The 15,071-nt window shown below is 37.4% G+C and overlaps 1 protein-coding gene across 2 annotated transcripts in view; it reads left to right on the forward strand.

Annotated features, from left to right (window-relative positions):
• The window catches only part of PPP1R1C (protein phosphatase 1 regulatory inhibitor subunit 1C), a 103,398-nt gene that overhangs the window by 52,691 nt on the left and 35,636 nt on the right, over positions 1-15,071 (forward strand). The window contains exon 4 of one of the 2 annotated variants that reach the window (XM_090268221.1): positions 1,060-1,120. In XM_090268221.1, coding sequence (XP_090124347.1) covers positions 1,060-1,120 — 61 coding nt within the window. Of the gene's footprint in view, positions 1-1,059; positions 1,132-15,071 lie in introns of both variants that reach the window. The other variant, XM_090268226.1, reaches the window with a different exon arrangement.

Raw genomic sequence — 15,071 nt, forward strand, 5'->3', positions numbered from 1 at the left:
TACTTGAGTTTTTCAAAGCAAAAATAATTGGTCCAGATGCTGAAACCCCTACCTTTTATATATTGAAATTAAAATTGACACCATTAAAAGGGGGTATTTGACACAATCTGATTTGAGTATAAACCACATGTATATCATTATAATAAATAATATTATATATACATACATACACAGCATGGGTATAAACTAGGTAGGTCCAGTTATATACAGATTTTCTTCAGTAAATACAGTCAACCCTTCCAATCTTATGGGTTTTTACATATACAGATTCAACCAACTCTGGACTGAAAACAGTACTTTCTCATTCCCAGTCTCAGTTTTCCAACTGCAGATTTTCCACCATAGTTTGAAAATACATTTTTTCCTTAAGTGGTTGGTTGACTTTGTTCATGTGAAGAGCTGTTTGTGGGCATCAAGTCAACTGACTGGGCCTTTGGTGTTCAAGGGTCATCTGAGAGAAATAAATCCTGATTCAGTGTGTTTGGATAAGAGGGTTCAATGGCAGTTTTATTAGAAAAAGTTTTATCTTTTGAACATAGAAATACATTATCTTCACATTGCAATTCTAAATAAATGTAGGTATTCAATTGAACCTATTAATTCCAGAGGATTATAGACTGGTAGTACTGACCAGGGACCTTCATTATGCCACCAGAACCATTTGAAAATCCTATGAACAGGATAATTATCTCATGGGCATAGCTTTTGGAGTATTTTTTTTTCCTGGCACTTATGCTTTTCTTTTAAATAAAAAGGATTAGTGTCTTTTTTTTCTCCTTTTAGAAATGAAATAATGTTTCTAGATGAGAAAATAAAAAGCAATTTGAAGACTGCAATGGATGAAGAGTTTTATTATAAAATATACTCCATAGCTTCATATATCTTTTAACACTGGCATACCAGTGAGCATGTATATAACTTCTCATTGATTAGAGTTTTGTTTTGTGAGAGGGACATCAGAAAGCTTCTTGAAATATAGCACAGTGTCTATTTTTCTCTGATGACATTGTCTTTTCATGCAAATATAAGACTTCTATTACTCTTTCTTTTTGTCCACAGTCACAGAACGCATCCCCTAAGCAAAGGAAGCAGAGCGTGTACACACCGCCCGCCATGAAAGGTACTGTGCAGGTACTGTTTCGGGGTGTTGAGAGTGTTGAGGTCACAGCTGGCAGGCTGTCTGTACTCAAGGCCATATGCTTGATAATAACCTAGATCTAGTCTCCGTCTACAACTTTTTGATGTAAATTTTATTAAGATTATCTATTTAAAATTTGGTTTCATCAAGAGTAAAATAGATGGTTGAAGAAGGGATAACTAGATTCAGATGTTCCAAAATAATGACAAAGGCTTTTTTTAACCCTCCCTCCCATATTTTCCTTGAAGATATTTTTTAGAATCCCTAATTACTCTTTCCAATATGGGCAGGTGATTGTCACATTTTTCTTGGCTCAAACAAAGTAGAATTTTGGGCAGATTTAATGTAAAGTGTTGCCTCATTGCCTTGTGTTGGGAACAGCTCTAAGAAACCCAAACATCCATTAGCTGTACATATAACAGCTGTTGGAATAACAACTAAGAATGCTAACTCAGCCTCTGGCATTATCTCAGAATGTCCCCCCCCCCAAAAATGGAACTGCTAAAAGGACATCTAAATGTATCAGAATTTTGACCAACATCAATTCCAGGAAAGGCTTCTTCTATCTCTCACACCAAAATGTTCCTGACATAAGGCAGAGTGTGTCCAGTCCAGTAGCTCATGTTCCAGTCTGGCACTGGGGCTGTTGGCCCGGTGGTTCATCATGTAGTCATCCAGCTCCATTTCAACTGCAGGAGAGGCCAGCTGAGCATCTTCCTCTGGAGTCTGGCGAGATGTCTAAATATAGAGTGCAAATTTCCACTCTGTATTCTTTCTCCATTTGGGGCCTTTTCAGGGAGGTGGGATTATAAATGGACACATTAAGAACTACTTTCAGTACACTTCCTTCCTGTGCAGCTATAAAACATGTTTGCTTATTTGTAAGACTGCAGTAAATAACCCAAGCATCAGTGCTGTAGTTTTATGTCAGGGTAATTATTGAGACGATCAGGCATTCTTCTCTGAAGATAAATGCATCATTTTGAACATATTTTCCCTGTTGTAAGTCATCTTGTACTTTCAAGACATACCAGTTTTGGTATAAATGGGCAACAATGAAAGATATATGTTCACTCATTTAATGATTTCCTCTGTTCCAATTTTGGTCAGCTTAACTAAATAAAGTAATGCTGTTCCCATGTCCTCAGAGAATAATTGTATTATTTTTAAAGGGAAACCTTAAAACCAAGGCCCGAAGGGCTCATGGTTTTTATTATAGTTAGTTCTCAAATATCATAAGAATGTGGGATCCTAATATTTAGGAAATTTAGTCATATTGGACCTTTTTACATAGAACCTTACTACTGTCAAGCCTTCCACCATGGTCATTCAATGATAATCATTTTTGGTCATGAATTAAGGCTTGAGAAAACACAGTACAGTAGTCCCTCGTTATATCATGGTTCACTTATCATGGCCTCACCATATCGCGGGTTTTTTAAAATATTATATTTAATTATTTATCGCAGATTTTTCACTATATCATGGGATTTTGTGGTACTGTTTACATATGTTGTTAAAGTTACATAGGTTTAAGAGTGTAGAATAAATGTAAGGTTCCTACTTCGCTGAGGGTTCTGGAACGTAATACCCACGATAAGTGAGGGAATATATGTAATTCTATCAAGAGACTATCAGGATGTTATTACAAGCCTTTTAGATAGATCCTGATTATAACTAGTAAGTACCTAGGTAAGTCTCCTGCTTCTGGTGAAAGAAAAGAGAAAGCTAAATCAACGTGTTTTTTTCAGTTTACCTGTCCCTAAGAACTAAAAATAAATATGTCAAGACAAAAATAAGCAATGGTAACATACAATACATTGTGAACACATTATAAAGCTTCAATAATAAAGAAAGATGAATTACCAAAGGAAATGTTATTGAGATGCTAAATACAATAATACAATTGCTCGGACATGTATAATTCTTCAAATTGCATTGGAACATGTAGTTGTTGAGTGTAAAAAGCATTTGCTGGGCAAGCAAAACAGCAACAGGTAAGATTAAGAGTTCTGAAAAAAATATCACTCTCGCAAAAAGGCCAACTAGAGCTTCATGAAGGACTCAGTGACTAACTGCTTAAACAAAACAAAAACAAATTAGCAAGACTCCTTTATTCTCCTCTCTCATTAGGTTATGAAGAGCTACTGGGTACAGATGCCCAAGTCATAGGTGAAGAGATGCTATATCCCACCTATGGCCATTTCAAGTAGTGCATAGTCAGCCTAGTCTCCTATCTCTTATGTTCATTTATTTATCCTTCATTCACTTGCTATGGTACTTATGGCTCCACCAGGTTTCAGGAAAAAGACATGTCCAGCTTACTTCTTAAGACATGAATTCTATATGAAGGTACAGGGGAAAGAAATAGGCACACAGTCATGACTGTTATGCTGATGACTCCCGAATTTCTATCTGCAGTCCTAATATTGTCTCCTGAACTTTAGACCCCCATTTCCAACTAGCTACCAAATTTCTTCATTGACTGTTATCAGATTTCTAAAAGTTAATATGTCTAAAACCAAACTCATTATCTTTTTTGTTTTTGTTTTCCCCATCTCAGTAAATTGTGTTCAGCTGTTGAGAACAAAAACCTTTGTGAAATCTTTGACACCTCTTCCTTCCCCAACCCATCGTCTACACTTGTTAGCTGTAATTTCAAGATGCATTCTTTACCTAACTACTTTTTATATTTTCCATTGCTACTACTTTGTACAAGCCACCACTCTTTCTTGCCTGGGCTTTTGGAGTAGCCTTCTTATTGGTCTCCTGGATTTTGCTTTTGCCTCTCTACAACCTCCACATAGAAGCCTGAGTAATTTCTCTAACTCACAAATGTGACCATGCTATTGCCTTGATCAAAATCCCAATGGCTTTCAGTTGCATTCAGAATAAAATTACAACTTCAGCCATGGCTTACAAGTGCCTGAATGAGTTGCATTTGCCTTCCTTTGACCTCATCTTTTTTCATGCTGCTCTTTGTTCATTGGTGTCCAACACTATGGACTTTTTTTTTCCAGTTCTTAAACATGCCAAACAAATTTGCATTTCAAAGCATTTGTACTTCCGATTGGTTCTTCCTGGGATGCTCTTTACCCAGTGGCCTCAGATGTGGCTCAACTGATGTTGCCTCCTCAGACAGGCCTTTCTTTCCTGGCAATTGCCCCTTCTACCATCACTATCTATGTCTTTACACACTGTCTTATTTTTTTTTCCATAGCTCTCAATATAGTGTACCTAGAATGAGGTGTCTGTGCCGGGCACATAGTCGTCGGCGGCGGCAGCCGTCCGTCTCGAGAGACGATGGTGTAGCTTCTTAAGAATCTATCTGCACTGCCGAGAATGGCTGTGCAGTCCGACTCGGGAGTGACACGGTATCTGTCTCCTCCTGTGTTGAATCGACATCTTGCGATGACGCTGGAGTGTCCTCTCCAGTGAAGCTGAAGCTACAGAGCCTGGGCAGGGTGATATGGAGGGTCTGCTGTTGCCCATGCAGCAGACCCCCCCTCTCTTCGCAGCTGAAGGGTCCAAGGGAAAGACGGAGTCAATACAGCTTGGCTTCAGGTGCGCCGCAGGAGTTGCCGGTGTTGACTACAACGTCAAACCGCCTTAGGGACTCCGGCTCCGGATTTTCTGTCGGGGTTTACTCCCTTAGCCTTTCCCCTGAAGAGGTATGCCGCAAGGCAGCGGAGGTTTTTTGGAGTCAGAGTTTTCCTTCTCTGATGTGCCCTGACTGGAAGATCGAACCAGCGACACTTAGCTCGCAGGCCGACGCTCAATCCACTGAGCCAAACCAGCCAGGGATTGGGCACATAGTAGGGACTCAATAAATACTTGTTGAATAAATAAACTGAAATGAACCAAGGAATTCAGCCACATTGTAATCTGATGAGAAGTAGGTATCTCTTGAACTTTGTTCTACTAATTGTCATACCTGTGAATCTGCTTCTGGTTCGCTTTGCTTCTCTCTCTGCTTGATTCTCCCTTAACTTTTGGGTTCCTACTTATCCCTAAGCTTTTGTTTTTCCCACTCCCTTCTCCTCTAGCCAAAGGTAAAATCTGATTTGGTAAATTAGTTACTATCCACACTGATGCAACATTGAGCTGGATTCTTAAGAAAGGTCATCTTACAGACCACTGGAACAATTAAGGGGTTGCCTTTGACTAGGACCTGTTTCCTGAATCAATTAGTTCATAGCCAAGGTGATAGCAGCATATGACACAAACATGGAAATGTAAATTGAAAGATCTAAATATGGACTTCCTTTTCCAGGTGTTTCATGCCTTGTCTAGCAGCTTTATTCCTGGAAAGTAATAACAGGTCTAATACTTAGTCTGGCTTCCTATTCATAAATTTGTAGGCAGTCAAAGTTGTCAGGGTGCTCAAAGTTTAACTAGCGCCACGATGCAGTGACGACTGAATATTTTCACTGCATTTAACCTCAGGGTATTAAATTGGCTGTGCTCTCTTGAATATTCTAATATATTAGGCCCGGGGCCAGAAAATCAAACATTTAAAGTGATTCTGCGGCAACAAATCTAAAGATTGACCAGACTCAGATATCTATCTAGTCACCTACCAAACATGTCCTTCTTGTGCCATAGGTAGATACCTCATGGACATCAAATAGACCATAAGATCAAAATTAACATGTTCAAAATTTACTTTTGCTCTTCTCCACAGGAAATTGATTTGTCCTTGACTATTCTCTTTCTCAGGTAGTGGAATTTTCACCTTCCCAGGTGTATTCCTGAGTTCTGGAAGCCTCCAGTGACCCTCTTCAAGGTTTTGTGTATTGCATCCCATTAGTAGCTCTTCACCTTTCCTCTTCTTTTATCTCCAGTGTCACCACCAAATTTCAAGTCACAATCAATCATCTCTTTGCCAGGATGTCATTTCTTACTCTCTATCTAGTCTTTCTCTTTTTGCCTCCCATTCATTTTCTACGCTGTAGCCAAAATGAACTTTTTTAAATTGTATTTTTTTCTATTATCATTTATCCCCCAATACCTTTCCCACCTCCACAGAGCCACCACTGTTGTTTGTGTCCATGAGTCCTTTCTCCCTTTCCCTCCCTATTTTGTCAAGTAAACTTTTAACACAAAAAAGTGCTTATGCTGCTTTCCATTTAAAACTCTAAAATAGCTCCCCATTGCCATTAGATAATAATCCCTGTTCCAGAGTGAAGTTTTCAAAGGTCACTGACATCCCCCCTACACACACACATACCCACTAGGTGTAGTTGTGCTGGCATTTTACTAGCTGCTGAATGCACCAAGCTCTTTGCTGATTCAGAAAAGAAGTTGCACATTTCCCCCTTCAGCTAGAATGTTTTCCCTTGTCTACTTCTTGTCATCATTGTTCATTTGGCTCAATCCTATTCATTATTCAGCCCTGTCTTTAAAGGTCAGTTTCTGAAAGGAGCTTTCCCTAACTCTCCATTCCAAATTCTCTTTAGCTCTACTTCTTTACTGACAGTAATAAATTTCCTATAATTCTTTCATTGCAAATCATCACAATGTTGAATTTTTTATTTAGTGTCTGTCTCTCCAGCTAGACCAGAAGTGATCTATTTGAGTGACCTATGTGACAGCAGTGACAGTGTCTATTTTGTCCTCTATCACATCTGCAGGGCTTAACATTATGATTCGGACATTAGCCATGCTTACAAATGAACTTTTAAATAAGTTTTAAAAATATATTCAACACCAAGGTTGATGAATGGAAAACCACTTCCCCTCTAATCTGTCTATTCGATAGATGGTCTTTCTACCACGGTCCCTAGAAATTTGTATTCATGAATTCTTGTTCTACATCGTGTTACTATTTGTGGAAAATTTTAAAATGAGAACTGTGTATGTATTTCAAGACATCTATCAAGTACTTGCCTCATCCTTAATTTTCTTCTTTCTAATCATCCAAAAGTCAATTATGCTTGCTATTTATCCTTTCACATTTATTCTTGATCTTCTAATAAGCTGGACTTTGCCTATGTCGTTCTAGAAGTACATCTTTCAAAATCAACCTAATATTTAAGGTGTGGTCTGACAAGACCAGAGTGTAAACTTCAATTAGGCATGTCACCTTCTTCCTCCCATATAATTTAATCCTATTAATGCAACCAAAATCTTATTAGCTTTTTCTGGCAGCCATAGACATTGGTGACAAATGATAGCTTTGTATAAATTCAAAACTTTCAATCCTTTTCCATGTATTGCTATTAAACCATATTACTCACCAGGCATTTTCCCTTTAATAATTTAGGAAATGGAGAAGCCAAAGAACTTATATGCATGACTCATGGACTTAAAGTGGGGGGATTGCTGGAGGGATGAGAGGTACCAGACAGAAGGGTGCAAAGGGGGAAAAATTGGGACAGCTATAGTAGCATAATCAATAAAACACATTTTAAAAATTATGTCCTTTTATAAACCGAAAAAGCAATTTTTTTCCTCTTGTTAGTGAGGCTTGTCATGTGAACATGACATATTTCATATCATGATTCTATCATCCATTCTGTTTTCTGTTATCTCAATTGTGTGTCATCTCTGGATAAGGGAACTTATCTTTGGTATTTTTATCCACATCTGTAATAAATTTAACAAACAGAAAAAGGCAAAGAGAGGGTCCAGAAGCACACATCTACCCCTAGTTGACATTAACTGTTCCCTGAATGTCACCATTTAACCAGTTATCAAGTAGACTTATTTGAAACCAGAGGATATTATGAACACTCTTGTTAGATACAATGTTGTATTTTACATATCTTGTGCTGACCACGTTTGTCATCTATACAGATGAGTCATAAATTTATAATGCATATTATCTATAAAATGACGAAAGCTGAAGTTTGCATAGAAAACAGACTCGCTTCTCTATTACTTGCTTTTCCATTATAGTGTTTTATAATTATATAAGTAGAAAGTTCTGAAGATTATCAGAAAAATGATAGCTGACTGCTGAACATGCCTGTGCACTTCTCTAGTGTTTATACTGTGGTCAGCCCTGTAATTTACAGAACAGCCAATTTAAATTATTGTTGGATAGCTTGAATCATGTTTTCAGAAAAGCAAAGTAGGTTTTAATCTTGGGACAGGAAATGACTGACTCATTTCCACCCCCATTTCATGTTTATGTGTGTTTTACTGGAATGCAATTGCCTTCAAATTGAGGAAAGCAGAGCAAGTGCTATTGATTTAAAAGAAAACTGAACATAAAACTAAACAGCTGACTGAAATGTGGCTTTCTATGGCAGGGCCTCTTCATATTACATTACCATTCTTAATGCATAGTAAGTCATATTTTTTTTTGCTCTTCTGAAAAACATTTTCTTCCTCTCATTCTTCATAATTTCTTTAGTGGAATATTTAGCTACATCCGTGTCCATGCTTGTGACATGGTAATTTTTAATTTTTTTTCTTCAAGGATGGTTGTGATCTTGCTATTTTATCTCCATTTAGCCTCTTTTTATAATAAGCTGTAGATAGATGCAAAGAAGGAATAACCCAGGGAACGAAAAAAGTCAAACTGGCCCAATAAGAAGTTGACAATGGCAAGGATGTGACCTGTAATATAAACTGAAGGATAGTCTTCAAATCAGGGAAGGCTGTGGATCATAACAGTTTCATTTCGTGCAACCCAACATAGAAGGACATGGACTTTCAGGGGCAAGTGATCAGTGTTCAAAAGTCAGCACCACCACTTAACTAACTGTGCTACTTTAGCAAGTCAGCGAGTCTAACCTGTCAGCTCTCACCCGTGAAAAGAAGATAATAGGGAACACCCAGGACTGCTGCAGGGACAAAATGAAACAATATGTGTGATGAGAACACTTAGAACAGGCATGCACTATGAGGGAAAGAATTTGAGTAATTATTTGAACCCTGCGTTGGGTTAGGCACACCCCTCCTCTAGTTCCACTGAGCCTGGCAGAATGGAGGAAGGAGCCTGGGGAGAGATCAGGGAGGGATGAGGAAAGGATTTGGAGGAGAATGAAATACCCGATGGAGCACTGCTCTCATTCCAGTGGGAACTGAGAAGTCAGGTTTAGAGATGCCTGGCCCTAAGAAGCAGGTGAGTTACCAAGCCTGGCAATGTTCTCTCCACTTTTTTTTTTTTTTTTTTTTTACCCTTTATTTATTTATTTTTTTTTTTCATTTTTTTTTTTTTTTATTTTGGTTTTTCAATTACAGTTATCCCCTTTTCCCCCAATTTCTCTCCCCCACCCAGCCCACCCCCTCTCCCGCAATCATATCCCTCCCCGTTGTCTATGTCCATGAGTAAGGGAAGGGTTTAATTAAAGAGCCTGTATAAAAGTCTCTCCACTTTTATTTGCACCAGTCTCGTGTGGATTTGTGGATTTTAGCTTTTACCTTTCACTTCCCTTTAAACAAAATCTGGCTTTTGCTTCAATTTACCTAGCTTCTCTCTTCAAACACAGTACCCCTTACTTCCCAGCTAATTAATAGCCCTTGCAGAGGTGCTGCTATTTAAATAAATAAATCTTGTATTGCAAAAAAAAAAAAGAAAAAGAAAAAAGCTTAAGAACAAAGTGATGCTTAATGGTGAATTTGGGAATGTTAAAGATTACACAATAAATATTTCTAACCAGAGGGATGAGCAGGAAATCACCTCATACAAATTCAAACTCAGCCTGTAATTAACCAATTTAGGTAGATCGATGGTAGTTACATTGAATTGCATCTGTTTCATTCTTCCTGTTTTGAGGCCTCTTACAATTGTGACAAAAAATATTCAGAAGGAATAGACCAGCCTGTTCTCATCACTCCCTGCACATTGAAAATCAAGGCAGGGAGAGAAGGTAGCAAGATCTTTTAGCTTCTCATCAGTCCATCTTCTTCACACCGCATTCGTTCCCTCTCTCTCTCTCTCTCTCTCTCTCTCTCTCTCTCTCTCTCTCTCTCTCTCTCTCTCTCCTCTCCATCTCTCTTTCTTTCAAAGAAGGGAAGGGAAAAAAGAGGGGAAGAGAGAAACAGGCTGCTCCTTACATGCCCCCAACCCCACGCTGTGTTCTTTTTTAAACATTCCTGTCCCTCTGTGGGTGTTTTCTAGGTATTCATCACATTTGCTTTTCTAAATCATGTTTTTTGTTTTGTTTCCTTACTGGTTCAGTTTATTTACTGTGTAGGGTGGGGCTTATTTATGCAAGTGGAGACACATTTTCACAGATTTATAGATAACAAGGAAAATTCTAAATATATATACAAGTCTTGTTCATTTAAAAAAACACACACACACAAATATGCTTCTATTTCCAGATCCACTTCCTTCACTTACGTTTAATTTCTTCCACTAAGTTTTATGTTCATCTTTCCTCCTACCTTTGAATGCAGAAAGCAGAGTCAGCTTGGAGGCCTGATCTGAGAATGTACTTTCTTAAAAGTCACTAACATGTCCTTTTATTCTGAGATCAACATTGAGAGTGAAGCAAGAGGAAAATGCCAACAAGTATGAGTGGACTTCATATTTTATGTAGTTTTCATGGATTGTTAGGCTAAAAGGCCTAAAGGATCTTGAGATGAACTAAGTTGTAAATTTGAAATTTGGGACAAGAAACTCAATCTCGTGTAGTGCCATTTTCATTTTGAAAAGGTGACTGCTATTTGTTAATATAGTTCCATTTGTGTGTCTATATATATTTACGTATTTCAAAATTAATCTTTTAAATTTGCATTATTCTGTATAAATAATATACAACTTTTAAAATTGCTTTCTACTGCCCTGGCTAAGTGGCCAAGTTGGTTGAGCATTGTCCTGTGCACCAAAATATTGTGGGTTCAATCCCCGGTCAGGACGTATAGCAGAGGTAACCGATTAATGTGTTTCTTTCTTACATTGATGTTTTTCACTCTCTGTCTCTCTCTCCCTCCTTCCCTTCTCTCTAAAAATCAATGAACATATCCTCAGGCGAGGATTCAAAAAAGATTACTTTCTACCTTCGAAGCAGAGGAAGAGATGAACGTCTGCCTCTGGTTTTAACAGTGTCTTTAGGTCTTTCCCAAATATGCAAATAGTAAAACCCAATCATCTAAGCACTAATAACATACTGCCACAAATCACATATGAACCTCCCCTGTGTGACAAGTGCTGCATTAAACTGGTGTGGCTGCAAAAATGAACAGTGAAGTCCCTGCCCTCTGGGAAACCCATTCAGAAGCAACACACAAGCAGACAGGTAGAGCTGATCAAAAATCCTTGAATAAGAATTTGACAGTTACCAGGGGATGTGAGGAGACATGCTAACCCTGGGAGAAAGGAGAGTGAGGCCACTTTCAGATCACAGAAGGAGCAGTCATGATCACACATGTCTGCAGAGTGCAATAAACCAAGTCATGGAAAAATGGGATATACGGCTATTTTCAATTGTCCTGCTCATAATAACTTGCAAAGCATTTAAGCTCACACCATGAGGTAGATGGTTACATCATGCATGGATCATCACAAAGACTTCTGCTGCCTTACAAAGTTTAAATAGGTCCCACTAATGGACTAGGTAGACATCCCTTTCTGAAACATTTGGATATCCTTGTGTATTTTATTACATTTATTACATTTTAAAAGTTCTGTTCACAGCTTTGTCTTCACTCTTAAAAACATTACTTTTAAATTAGCTCAAATTATACTTTTTAAAAATAAACTTTATATTTTAGAACAGTTTTAGATTTACAGAACAATAATGATGGTGATATAGAGAGTTCCCACATACCTTGCATCCAATTTCTTCTGTGATTATATCATATATAAGTATGGTACCTTTTTTACAATTAAGAAACCAATATTAATACATCATTATTAACTGAAGTCCATATTTTATTTGTCTTTGCTTAGTTTTTGACTTTTTCTGCTTTAGGAACTCATCCAGCATACCACATTACATTTTAGTATCATGCCTCCTTAGGTTCCTCTTGGTTGTGAAAATTTCTTGTCTTTCTTTACTTTTAATGAACTTGACAGTTTTGAGTAGTGCTGGGCAGGAATTTTTTGGAATTTTCCTCTATTGGGATTTGTCTGATGTTTTTCTCATGATGAGACTGAGGTTTTGGGTTTGGGGGAAGAAAGACTATAGATATAAAGTGCCCTTTCCATCATACGATATGAAGGGTATGAACTATCAACCAGACTTACTACTGTTGATGTTGATCTTGATCAGCTGGCTGAAGTAATGTTTGCCAGATTTTCTACAATAAAGTTACTCTTTTTTACCCCCTTTCTATATTGAACTCTTTGGAAGGAAGTTGCCATGTGTAGCTCACACTTAAGGAGGGGAATGTTATGCTCCACCTCCTCAAAGAATATGAATCTTCAGAAATTATTTGGAATTCTGCACAAGAGAGTTCTCCTTTCTTTCCCATTTATTTATATTTTTATTCAGTCATTTATTTTTATTAGTATTGACTTATGGATTCTTTTTTACACTTTGGGTTTTAATTCAGTACTATATTTTGTTGCTCAAATAATTCTAGCTTTGGCCACTAGGATCTTTTTCAGTTGATTCCTCTGTCCCTTTGACATACCCATTAGCATTTTTTTTGTTTGCTTGTTTTAGCATATCCTTACTTTATGGCACTAAAAAGATACTTAAGGCTCATTTGTATATTTCTTGTTCCCACCTTAGAATCAGCCATTTGTTCAAGAAGACTTCAAATTACAATTTTAATTTGTATTTGAGTCAGTATAGTATAAAATATATGTTTCTATCAGTATATAGTTACTAGAAATAGAAAAATTCATCTCTTGCTCTACTGAAATATATGGCCATCATATCCATTAGTGCTTAGGAGAGTTAATGCTACACTGTTAGCGTGCTGAGATGTACATACTCCACTCTTATCAATGCTACTGGGAGTTTCAAGGGGAAAACAAAACAAAACAATGCCTAATAGTCAAATAGGCAGACGTTGTCTTTATGGGCTTGCCTTCCTACCTTTCATAACAGTGTTCCCTGATGATTTCTGGAATGAGATTTGTACTGCCCTTTATAGATGAGAAATTATAAAAGTATGCAGGCTTCTTGGAAATTGGCTGTTTGCTTTACTTAAATCAGAGATTTTAAAAAGTAATGTTTACAGGAACTTATACTTGTGTAGTGCTTCAACATATGCAATATGTTCTGTATAATTTAATTTTTTACAGAAAACCATCTAAATTTAAGTAGGGTATTTCATTTTAGAGGACATTGAGGCTCACAGAAGAGCAGAGTCTCCCATGTTACATGTCACTCTCCTTTACAAGGCTAAACCGTCACATGAGCTTTTTTTTTTTTTTTTTGCTTTTGTATTGAACTAGCAATAGGCCTCATTTTTTTTGTGTGTGTTACCTATGTAAGCTGTTTACCCTTTAAAATCCCTAGACCCTTCAACCTTATAATTCAATGGAAAGTTTTTACAAGGTATTTTATACCAAAGTTCCTACAAAATGCTTAGTACCTTTGTTTTAATCATTTTGATATATTAAACTAACAATTTTGTACTCAAACCAAGCTTGCCATTAATCTTCTCTCTCTCCAATCCACTTTCCCACTACCCAGACAACTGACCACACAAATCCACCCTGCATCTTTTTGTTTTATAGCCCTTCAAATGTGTACCAATTCCTTTAGAATAAAGTCCTAGAAATAATGTGCAGGGCTGTTTATAATCTGGCCCCCTCATGTCTGTGTAGCCTCACCCACCTCCTGCCACAGCCTCCTTTTATTTCATGATGTGGCAACGCTGAACTGTATTTGGTTCCTTGAAAATAACACTTGTTTTCTTGCCTGCAAATTTATTTTACAGCTTTATTTACATTCCTTGTTTTGTGTCCATCCTAATTCTAAATCCTTTGAGCTGTGCTACTGTGAGACTCACTTGGAATGTGTTGTACATACCTATGTGTGTTGTAGGGGGGATAAATAGTTTTCCTTTTACCCTTCTGAATTGTTCTGGCTGGTCTAACTAAATCAAATTAACATGAGACAGATTAACAGGGGAAAATAACTAAATTTATTACATATGTACATATGTTGGTTCCAAAGCAATACAGGACCCTAGAACAAATCTGGCAGTTGAGGCTTATCTGCCTCCTTTAGATAAGGAGAAGGGGGTGGGTTGGTTGTGGTTAGGAACTTCAAAGAGCAGGTGGGCAATTCACATGCAGATAGAAAATCAAATATTTGGTAAAGGCGTTCCCTGGGCCATCTTAACTATGAAACACAGAGAGGTCCTTGATCAAATGGGTCTTGCTAGGTTCTTCTCTATCTATCACACACTAGTTCATATTAAACTATGGTCATCTATGACGATATCTCCCTTTCTGAAGCAGATCGTCTATCTAATTTCTTTTAGGTAGGTAGGGGGAAGGTCAAAGTTTTTTCCTGAGTCTTTCATGTCTTAAAAATAACTTGGTTAAAATAATAAATATCCTGAAAGTCACATTTTGGGGTGACAAAGTCTGCTTTCCCTCTCCTCGATCCTCCCAGTGTATATCTGTAATCCCCTCTAGATAGACTGAATTCCTGGAGGACACGGCCAATGTCTTATTTGTCTTCCATTAGGATTCTTGTCTTCCATTTGTATTGCAGAAGGCTCTTAGTAATTCTGAATCAATGTGTGAATAATCTTTCTGATATAAAAATGTGAATTTAATGGTTTAATTTTAGCCATATTGAAAAAAATATGATTTTATTCTCTCCTTTATTTGCTCACGCTCTCATTCTGCAAACATTTATAAAATACTCACTATCTGCCAGGTCATGTATCTGGCTCTTGTAGGTTAAGGTGAGAAAAACTGCAGTCTTTGTCCATAGGAAAAATGTAGTCAAATGGCAAAGAAAGTCATGTAAAAAAAAAAAAAAAAGGTTTTGTAAGATTGATACGGACAAGGATTTTTGAACTCAAAAATGGAAATCACTCGTTCTACTTGTTGCACAGTGAA

The sequence above is a fragment of the Furipterus horrens genome, unplaced genomic scaffold (genome assembly GCF_987537825.1).
Source record: "Furipterus horrens unplaced genomic scaffold, mFurHor1.1.pri manual_scaffold_1, whole genome shotgun sequence".
Taxonomy (NCBI): Eukaryota; Metazoa; Chordata; class Mammalia; order Chiroptera; family Furipteridae; genus Furipterus; species Furipterus horrens.